The following is an 11,140-nucleotide window of genomic DNA, read 5'->3' as shown; positions in this document are numbered from 1 at the left end:
GCAAAATATAATCATATATACAACCTTAATCTAATTATTAATTATATATACTTTTTAAGAAGCAAATTTATAAAGATAATTAATTAATCTTTTTTCTCCTAAAAAAATGGCAATTGTTTAAGAAGACAACAATATTCAAAATTGTAAGCAGAGGTGAAGCCAACAATTCATTATTAGAGGGGTCAAAATAAAATTTTAAAAGTTTGAGAGATCAAATCTAAAATTATTGTTAAAAAAAGGCTCAAATCGAATACCACATAACTAAAAGGGATATTATGCCCCTTAGCTAAGGTGGCTAGAGCCACTGTTTGCCCTTCTAATTACGCCCTTAATTGTTGGTATTGATGCTCGTTCAAAAGTATCTCTTTTATTTTAAGATTAAGAATCTATCAAAGGAGTTTATTTTTCTCCCTAAAAATATATTGTTATATTATTCTATTTTTAGAGTTTAAAAACTTTAACGGTAAAATATCAACTAATATTATATATATATAAAACTTGAAAGATAGAGAAGAAACCTGAGGAAGTAAATTTTGGAGGGAAGAGGGGAGTAATTCCTCATTTAACTTGAGGTTTCCTATATAAAAATATATAAATACATATCAAAGAAGTTTTGTCTAAATTAATTAACCAAATTGTTAAAAAAAAAAACTTAAACAGGTAAAATATTGCCCTTACTTGTTGTAGGAACAGCAACACAAAGTATCAAAAAACAACATAAACCCAAAAAAAGTAGCATGAATCTAATATTAGAACTTTTGTTCTCCATGCTAATCATTAACAACAACCTTACAACAATGAGAAAGGAAAAAAGAAAATGGGGGATGGCAAAGGATAGCATTTGAGCTTTGGTAATTGGTAGTTTATATAGAGAGTATTGCTTTTACATTAATATCAAATTAAATCAATTATATCCTCTTTTAAGATTTATTTGAATGATACTTGTTTAATATGTAATTTGTATTTAATGTAGATTTGGATATACATTCTTAATTATGGATATCATAATTTTATTAAAAAATAAATAACTCTATTACCATACATATTACAACTATTTCAATATTGGTAACTTTATGAACACAAAGTGTATAAAAGGATTATTAGTTTTGTCATAAAAAATATTACACATTTTATTATACAATTATTGTTATGTTAATATTGCAATAAATGATATTATATCTTTCTTTTTTTAAAGAAATCAAATCGAAAAAATAAACTAACTACACATAAAAACTTTGAACGAGGCTGTTGCTTGCTTTAACGACCAGAGTAATTGCTAGAACCTATTTTGGAATATCTTCAAACACCTTCAGATTTTGTCTTGTATCAAAAGCCATTTTAACCAAACAATCAACAATATTATTAGACTCCCTGGGCATGGGTTGCATGCCCCAAACTCCAATATTGGCTAAACGTTGATGAATTTTTCTAATAAGAGTAGAGTTCGAATCATTGAAGGAAGTAACTTGACTGGTCTTGATCGCCTCCAAACAATCTGTTTGAATCATCACCCTAACAAATTACTTATCTTGGATAAGAGTTAATCTGTTATAGCCTATGATCCACTCGCCTTTTTCATTTAGTAATACTCCTCCAGCTATAACAGTTCCACAGCCTACATGTATTGCACCATCAGTGCATAAACTAAACCAATTATCTAGGACTACTGACCTCAATTATCTAGGATCCATGGGTCCTTCCATCATCTAATACTATTCCCATTACCAATAGACCAAAGCAAATTTTCTTGGAGAAGGGGCCAAACCTTAGAAAGGGCCCTCCAAAGGATAGAACAATGTCCCCGAGAAATACAATCCGACATACCTCCTTCATTCCATACTTGGATCTAAGAAAACAAACCCAGAGAGCGTCCGTTTTAGAACCTAAACTACACCCCAACTTTATCATACTATGTCATTTTTAACTAAACACGCATTTTCAAGATATTATAAATGTTAATTATTAGTTTTATTTTTTAAAGTCAGACTCCTAACAATATTTTAAAACAACTATTTAGAGTAGAAAATGAATGTATAAAACATTGACTTCATAAGTTCATTTTTAAAAATTCTAAATTTTTTTATTATTTTAATGAATATCAACAATTAATTTAAATTTATTTTGAACATTCATTAATTTATATTTATTATAATACAAATTATCTTAATTCTACAAACCTACAATAATTATATTCATTATCTTACTATATTCTAACATTTATTTCATTAAATCTCATATATATCATTACAAATATAAATAACAAATGCTATGAATTATATAATGTTTAAATAAAAACTTGCTAAACATATGCATGTTACCAATTTTATCTACCTTCTTTTATTTCAATGGAAAGTTTAATTAGAAATAAATGCTCGACATTGACTTTCTAATCACTTCTTATAAAAATCTTATTCCATTATTTACTTCGTATTTAATAATTTAAACAAAAACATATCATATTTAATCAGTAATAATATCTTAACTAACCATAATTTTGGGTTAATAACCCATAATTGTGTTTGAAATGACATTTTTATTAATTATTTAATACTAATTAAGTTGTAAACGTTTATATTAAAAATTAAATTACATTTTGATCTCTCAATTTCATCAAATAAAAAAAATGTTTTATTTTTAAAATTTTATATTAATATTTTAATTAAAACTATCAAATTATTTAAGCTAGTGAAATAATATGAAAATTAATTTTAAAATTTGAGTATAATAAAAAGGACTAAAATTAAATGTTAACTGATAAATGTCATATGACATGTCAGATTGCTTTGTAAGCATATTCCAACTAAAAGCAAGCATGGGTGTTACTTCTTTGTACCTAATATTGGATGAATGCTACATGGTTTTTAAAATTGGATAGGTGATCGGTTGAGTCAGTTTAATCGATTTAAATTTAACTCAATTTTAAATAAATAAATTATTAAAAATATTATAAAATTATATTCGATTGATTTTTATTTCAATTCCATCAATTATTTCATATTATTTTAGGTTGGTGTTAATTTTCAATTTAACCGGTTTGTTTAGCTTGATTTTAACAATTATGGTGTTGGATACAGTAACAAATCAATGTACATTCCTCAAATCAGTTTATCATATTAAATTGTCTTTTTCTTTTCTTTTTTCTTTTTGGTTCTAAAAGAGTTTTTCAAATATGTATGACTCAAATTTATCTGCTCTAACTTGGAATTTAGTCATATTGTCAACAAGATTTTATCTTGACTTGTTTACTTTTTTAAATTTAATTCGAACTGATTTATTCGACTCAAATTTCATTTCACTCGATTTAATTTGAATAAAAATTGAGTTAAGACGATAAAATAAGACTCATCAAATCGAATAACTTAAAATATTTTACTCGATTCAATCGAATGCTAACTCTTAATTTTCAATTTCAAGACCTCAACATTATCATTAAACAAATGTTTCGTTTGGTCCTAATTATATAATTAACCCCGAAGAAAATAATGTGAAAGGTGTTTGATACCCAAGAAGGAAGGCCTAGAGACCCAAATTAATATCTGCTCGTATTGGACCATTCAATCTAATGGCCTATGCTTTCTTTCCCTAAGGAGTGGTTCTGCCCAAGCTGTTCTGCTTCCATGTGTCATTGGCCGAGACTTTTATGGGCGGATCGTGAAACGTGCACGGTCTCCGTCGAAACTTTACTTTTTGTGAAAAATTTCACTATATATGGAAATTAAATATATGATTATTTACAAACTATTGGTTGAGATGGTAATAAATTTTGAGAGTACAAATTTTAATATTGAAAAATATATTTGTAGGATTAATTTATTTTTTAGTGCTTTGACTTGATATGGAACAAACTCAAGTCTATTGCTTATAATTATTAAAAATTCAAAACTACGACAAAAATTTTCTTTTGTGGGGTTGGTGGGTTAAAACATGGCTATTATTATTAGATAATCAAATAAAAGTACACGAAAAGAAAAAAAGGCATTTTGATAGTTAATAAAAATGACGTAGAATTCTGGAATTGTGTGGTATCGGGAGTATGGTTGATTCATAGAAGAAGAAGAACTATATTGGGTAGTAACTCGTTAAGGGTAAGTCCCTTATCTCATATCTTTTTAAGTTGGTTTGGAATGTTTATGTGTATTTCATTTGGTGCAAAAGAAATGGTAGATTTTTTGGTGAACTTGTAACTTCTGTGAATCATCTATTAGCAAGAATTCGGAAAGTGGTCTGTTGTCGTCTTACCGAAAAGCTTACTAATTCTTTGGATCGTTATAATATGCAATTTTGTTTGATTTAGAATTTGCTGAATTGATTTTTTTTGTTCTTTGATTCTTTGACTTGTTGTACAAAACATTGTTGTTCTTCGTTCTTTGTATCAATTTTACTGTTTCTTGGATAAAATACAAATACTTATCCAAAAAAAATGATGTAAATAAATATTGAGAACATTGCAAGTAAAAGTATTATATAAAGGGCCATGTATTACGAGTTATATTGCATTTTACCCTATTTACTAAAAAAATGGACAAGTTAGTCCCTATACATTAAATCAAAAAGCAAACTAGTCTTTTTTGTTAAAAATCTCATCCATTTCTACTGTTAAAAACTGGTGTGATTAACAAAATAACAAGGCAGCCACACGTGGCGTGACACAGGTACGTCATTTTGACATACAAGGACTAATTTACTCATTTTTTTAGTAGAAGGGTAAAATGCAATCTGACTCTTAATACAAAGGCCTCCATGATACTTTTACCATACATGGCACTTTTAGGAAGGGAACTCAATTTGATTCTTGGAGACAACATTGTTAAGAGAGATAGCCATAAAACTTAAAAATATTAATGTTTATGAACCATAAAACAAACAGAAAAAAAATTAATACTTTAAATTTAAACAAATGGTGTGAATTTTTTATTTATTTATAAAATCAATTACATAGTTATTCTTGTAAATATATAAGAATATATGCACATATATAATACTAACTATATATATTTTTCTTATATGCAATTTTTTGATACAATGCATAGAACTACCTATAACCCTTTCCCAACTCTTAAATAGGAGGATAATATATTTTCAACACACTCGAATCCATGATCTCTTACACTAACGACAATACCGATATCAATCAAATTAAAACTCAATCTTCAAAATAAAGTTAAAAACTATGTAGGATTTGCAGTTAATTAGGACAATGCATCGAGACAAAAACTTTGTGTAGACAAAAGAAAGAGTAATTAATTAATTGGAAGACAAGAAAGATAAGTAAAAGTTCTAAGAGAAACAAAATGATGCATATTCCATTCACATCATTAAAGCATATTTTGATTGCTGAAGAAAAAGAAAAGGGGATTATTGCCTTTGAAAAAGATTTTACTAATTAATGTGATAATTAAATATTCCCTAATGATGTCAATCTCTTTAATATTAATTAAAGCATTAATCTTGGGATCCCTTCACCCACCTTTTGCTTTTAACTCTATTTTCAGTACATAATTTAAGAGGTGGGGGATGAAGGATTTGAACCAAGACACTTCTAATTAAGTCAATCTTCTTAAAAGGTTCTTTAGTTCCTTAATTTTGGCAATTTTTTGCTTATCTCCACTAAATAAATAATATATATTTTTTATATTTCTCTAACATCTTTTTGTTTTAAAATTTATAGTTGAAACCCAATGCACCTATTTTGCTTTTCCCCTTGGTTGTTTCTAAAAGCTTTATGGGTCATATCACTTACCTATACTATATAATATAATTTAATATGAAATGATACTGTATTATATATTATATGTTTGTCATTTCTCATTGCATGTCATTTCTTTCGCTCCCTTCCAACATAATATATAAATTTAGTTACCTTCCAAAATGTAGGGTTTGGTGCTATGCTGTCGGTCTCTAATTTATCTTTATTATGAGCATTCATATATTTCCAAACAGCTTGTTTGGTATGATGGGAATTTGTTTAACTTTGGGTGAAGTATCGTCTGCTAATTGAATTTGATAATTTTTTAAATTTAATTTTGTTGATATATTGGATTAAGGGATGTAGAAATCGAGGGAGAGGATGAAGAACTAGAGAAGAAAAGGATTAAAAAAGGGGGTCTGGATTGTCCTCCTCTAAGAATTTGAAATTGTTTTTTAGGGGTTTTCAAGTCGATTTTTCAAGTTAGATTTTGTATCAGACTCTGAATCGGATTATTTTTGTTATCATTATATAACAAAATTTTAATTTTAATTTTATTTACATTCATTAAGAAATTTGTTAAATTTTAGGATTAATGTGGATTAAAAAAAATTTAGAGACTAAGGGCATAGACGGGACAAGCTCCCAAAATGGTAAAATTATCTTGTAACTTTTTTAATATTTTAAAAATTACAAGTAAATATAATGGTAAATTTGCACTCAAAAAATTATGATTCATTTTTTACTTTTTAAAAAAAAATTTGGCTTCGTCCCTCTTAGAAATTAAGTTGAGAAAACCTATCAAATTGAAGGATTAAATGTTAATTTATCATTTTAATTAAAAAAGGATTTCATATTATTTAAGTTCGTGGGTCCATTTGGATACATGCATGATGATGATTTTGAGCAATTTAACTTGATAATTTGCATTATCTTTTTATCTTTAAAACAAACCATAAGACTAACATATAAAAAAGCATATGGAGAATTTCAGGCCCCCCATAAGCCATCATACACAGCTGTGACAGTGATCATCATCATCTTTCAAAAACCCTCTCTGCTACTCAGAGAACAGCCATTGACGACTAAATTAAAAAGGAAAAAGAAAAAGAAAAGAAATTAAAAAAAAATCATACACACACAAACTTTCTGATATAGGGTAGTGCTTGGTTTTTTCCCCATTTGTTTCTTTCATTTTTTGCAGCAAAGCAGAATGGTTGAAAGTTTAGGAATTTTCTTTAGGGGTCAAACATTTTCCGTTGAAGGTGGCAAAAGTGGCTGAGTAAGGGATGTTTTGATATGGCTCGATGCTCTGCTGTTGCCGTGCTCCGCCGTTGACGATTGAATTGCGGCTTTTTCTTGAGCTGCGAATTTTCTTTCTTCGCTTTTACCCCATAGCACTAAATATAATCCCGTTATGATCAGCACTGCCCCTATGATACTGTAATATATAGTGTTTTACCACAAGGAAAATAGTGTTAAATGGATGAAAGATAATTAAAACAAGCAATCAAATTGTAAATACGAGTCTATATATTATATGGATAATTTGGACTTAACTAGTTGGTTTTAAATATGTTAAATTTAAGTTAGCGATGTGATCGGTATAGATGTTTTAAATTAACGACTAGGTTGTAAGGACGTAGTCAAGGGCCTCAACTTTTCTTGATTAAATAGTATAATTATAATTCTAGTATCTCCTACATGTATATTGTTCAATTTAATCTCTCTTAGTTTTTATTTAAATGGAATAGTTATAATTTTAATTTTTTCCAAAAGTTCAAAAAAAATCAATTTAAGCCATTTTAATACAAATTTTTTAAATTTTGGATTCCTGAATTTTTTTAGTTTTATCTCAGTCTCCCATCACTTGATTCTTAACTTCGCCCTTGCTAGGTTGATGGGAGCACTTAATTTTAAATGTGTGATCAAATTTTAAATAGTACCTATTGTAAAGATAATTTGGATCTAGCGCATTAAAAAGACAAATATCAATACTTTTTTAAGACATTGGATCTGAGTTGCCTATTTTTCCACATGCTTCACATTATATTCAAGCTAGCAGTTAACTAATAAATAAGTTGAGAGAAGGATCTAACTGATGTGATATTGGTACTTCGAAGATTTAAAAAGTACTGTAATAATTGGGGGATGTATAGTGTAATTAAGCCATTATTAATTGTTGAAAAAGGAGAAACAAAAGGACCCACTTACCCTCCCAAATAGAACTCTTCGCCTAAAGCAAGGGAAGACATAATAGCGACAACAAGAGTCTGAACAGGTTGATAAACAGCAACGAAGACAGGGCCACCTCTGTCAATGCACCATATTTGTACAGCAAATGCAATCCCCGATGCCACCACTCCCTGCACATTTCATTTCCACACCAAAAAATTTTTGGGTCTTAAAATACTATGCACATAAAAGATAGCTTTAGGCATTGCTTTTGTTATGCATGTACAATAAAGTAATTAATATGCACAAAGATTCACACTCTACAAAATAAAAGAAAAAGCCAATCTGTGCTAAGAATTTCAACAAAGATTATTTCTCTCTTCCCCATGTGCCTAAAATGTTTATTTTAGTACCATTTGGCCAATTTCCCAAGTAGCTAATGGTATTTGATAACCATCTTTTATGTTAAAAGATATATTTGGGTGTTAGAACCATTAATTGGTCGGGTGTTTATGTTGTTAAAAGTGTGAATAGTATACATAAAAGATAGGGTAAAAGTATAATAGAGTAATTGAGAGTTCGATTGCATATTTTGTATTTTTTACTAAAAAAAAGATAAATTAATCCTTATATATTAGATTAAAAAGTAAATTGATCATTTTGTTAAACATCTCATTCATTCCTATTGTTAAAATGGTCTATGTACGTCAATTTGAAGTACATGTATAGTATGCCATGTGATATTGTATGGCTATTCTATTAGCCATGCTAGTTTTTTACAGTACAAATGGATAAAATTTTTAATAGAAAAGACCAATGTATTCTTTGATCTAACATATAAAAACTAATTTATCCATATTTTGAGTAGAAAAAGTAAAATAATCTGATTCTTAATATAAGTACTTTGATAATTTTACTTAGAAATATATATTTAGGTGCTCAAAAAATCTAAGTCGTGACATAGTAAGTAACTATTAGGACCCGAAAACATTGTTGGAAAAGAGGTTGCAGGACCAATAAACTGGTCACTTGGCATAGTCCTCCGAAATAACTTAAACGTTAGATTAATAATCTAAACGTATCCCGAAACACAAATTCCCATTAAGAAAAGAAGAAAATTGCATAAATGGTTTCTACTAACCGCATAGAGAATAGTGAAGAGTTCACCACCAGAGTGAAAAACCCAAGCTTGAGCATCCCTTTCAAAAACCGCAGCAATAACAAGGAACTGAATGAGACCAAAGAAACATGTATAGGACGTAACCGAGAGTCTAGCCGGGTACTTCTTCAGCACCGGTGCTTGTAACACTAGCCAACCAGACCAAGACAAGCAATGACCGATCAAAAACAAACAACCAAGTGTCCAATTCTTTCCATTTGCGTCACCCAAAGAAACAAACATAGGTGGTGTGGGTCTATTCAATGGTGGTCTTGGACTGTATATGGTTGGACCTTGGTATAATGTTATCACTGATGCACCAGTCACGCATAAGGCTGTTCCTATTACCTTTGATATCCCATCTTTTCGATCAAGCCTCACTTTTTCTATCCTAAGCAAAGCAGCCATTAGAAAAGTAATGGCGGGGACTGAGTTTTGTATTGCAGATGCAAAGGTTGGTGATGTGTTATCCAAACCAAGCAAATAGAAACCTTGATTTGCTGTTATCCTGAAAAATAAAAATAGGGTTAGCTTTTTATGTTTTTCTTTTCCCATTGTTCTTTACATTTTATGTGTGTTTAAAGCATACCCGACAAGAGCTAAGAGGAAGAACTGTAAAAGAAAATTTAGTGTAATGGCTGGTCGGTCCTTCCTGTGGAACAAAGAAGAATCAAGTTAGGGTTTTAATTTAAAAAGCATATCATGCTTGTAGGTAAAAGTATTTGCTCTATATTAAGTGAAATTCCATTTTGTCCCTTTATTTAAAATTAGATAAATTAATCCAAATTTATTAGATTAAAAAGTAATATAATCATTTTTATTAAAATTTCATCTATTTCTACTATTAAAAGTTAATATGATTAATAAAATAATACCAAATGTACCTTATTTTGGCATATATGAATTAATTTTTAATAGTAAAAATGAATAAAATTTTTTATAGAAAGTCCAGTTTGTTCTTTAATTTAACTTATAAAGACTAATTTATCTAATTTTTAAATAAAAAAGACAAAATATAATCAAACTCTAATATAAGAGTTTTATAATACTTTTACCCATGTAATATATATATGTATATTTGTATTTACTTTTCGAGGAAATATGCAAATGGGAGGAGGAGAAGGAAAGCAATGATGTTTCTGTAGACTGGGAAGACGAGTTTGCTAACGCCCATGTTAAGGGCAGCTCGAGAAACAACATGGAACCCTGCATATCCGAACTGCAAGGCCAACATGGCCATATGCAGCTGGAGTCTTTCGGGAACCGAGCACCACATCCTCTTAGAGACGGCTGAACCACCTGCATCAGCCATTGAAGCAAAGGTCTTGAACTAAAAGAAAAAAAAATTTAGGGATTTTTACGAGAGAGATTAAAGGGAAGTTGAGGATGGGGAGCTAGGGAACGAGGTGCTGGTATATATATAAATACATTTGAAGAGTGGGAGAGAGAAAAGAGTTTTGGTCTAATTTTGTTTTTGGTCACTCTACTTATAATTTGAATCCTTTTAAGTTTTATAATAGTGTTGGTAGGTTTAAATTAATAACATTGTTACTTGCTACTGTTTACATAATGATGAAGATTTCCTTCTAAAGTAGTATTAAGTAATTTGCTGACATGCATACATATTATTTGTTCAAATACATATTAATTAGATTTTCACGTGATTCTAATTGTATAATTTTATTAATAACAACTAATAGTATTATCAATTTAGATTACCGATAATATGTAAGAATAGTAGCAAGTCAAATAGCTACATTTTTTGCTTTATTTAAATTTGAGTTCACAAATTTACTTAAAAATCTGAATCCATTTATTATTAATAAATTATCCTAGTATTAATATTAAAATTTAAATTTAAATTAAATACTATTATCAGTCCAATACCCAAATCTACAAAAAAAAATGATTTCAAAATTTCCAAAGTAAGTCTTTGAATATTGAGGTCCACAAAAATCCGGATTCAAATCCTTTAAAATTCTTTATCTATGCAATATCAAAAATCAAAAAGTGGATTCCTGCGTGTCCATTTTACAATCCATGACGATCAATCTTTTCGAAATTTATGGTTGTTCTCTCCACAACATCATCTCTGGGGTTCAAACCTAAGTTTTTTATCT

The 11,140-nt window shown here is 28.9% G+C and overlaps 1 protein-coding gene across 1 annotated transcript; it reads right to left on the bottom strand.

The window, feature by feature from the left end:
• Positions 1 to 6,871: 6,871 nt before the first annotated feature.
• On the bottom strand, positions 6,872 to 10,418 carry LOC121230259 (protein WALLS ARE THIN 1). Its single transcript, XM_041114736.1, has 5 exons — positions 10,109 to 10,418; positions 9,610 to 9,672; positions 9,003 to 9,528; positions 7,901 to 8,052; positions 6,872 to 7,127 (listed from the first exon to the last, which is right to left on the bottom strand). Exons 1-5 carry the CDS (start codon positions 10,330 to 10,332, stop codon positions 6,932 to 6,934), a joined length of 1,161 nt encoding a protein of 386 aa, XP_040970670.1. The 5' UTR covers positions 10,333 to 10,418; the 3' UTR covers positions 6,872 to 6,931.
• Between the last annotated feature and the right edge of the window lie 722 nt (positions 10,419 to 11,140).

The sequence above is a fragment of the Gossypium hirsutum genome, chromosome A06 (assembly GCF_007990345.1).
Source record: "Gossypium hirsutum isolate 1008001.06 chromosome A06, Gossypium_hirsutum_v2.1, whole genome shotgun sequence".
NCBI lineage: Eukaryota > Viridiplantae > Streptophyta > Magnoliopsida > Malvales > Malvaceae > Gossypium > Gossypium hirsutum.
Note: the sequence above shows the minus strand (reverse complement) of the source record. Positions and strands in the feature narration are given on the sequence as shown.

Excerpts from the sequence above, each read along its gene's own strand:
- LOC121230259 (XM_041114736.1), bottom strand. The coding sequence starts at position 10,332 with ATGGCTGATGCAGGTGGTTCAGCCGTCTCTAAGAGGATGTGGTGCTCG. Across the intron at positions 8,053-9,002 it reads TCTTCACTATTCTCTATGCG|GGAGTGGTGGCATCGGGGAT; the intron begins GTTAGTAGAAAC and ends TGAAATGTGCAG. Across the intron at positions 7,128-7,900 it reads GAAGAGTTCTATTTGGGAGG|TATCATAGGGGCAGTGCTGA; the intron begins GTAAGTGGGTCC and ends TATATATTACAG.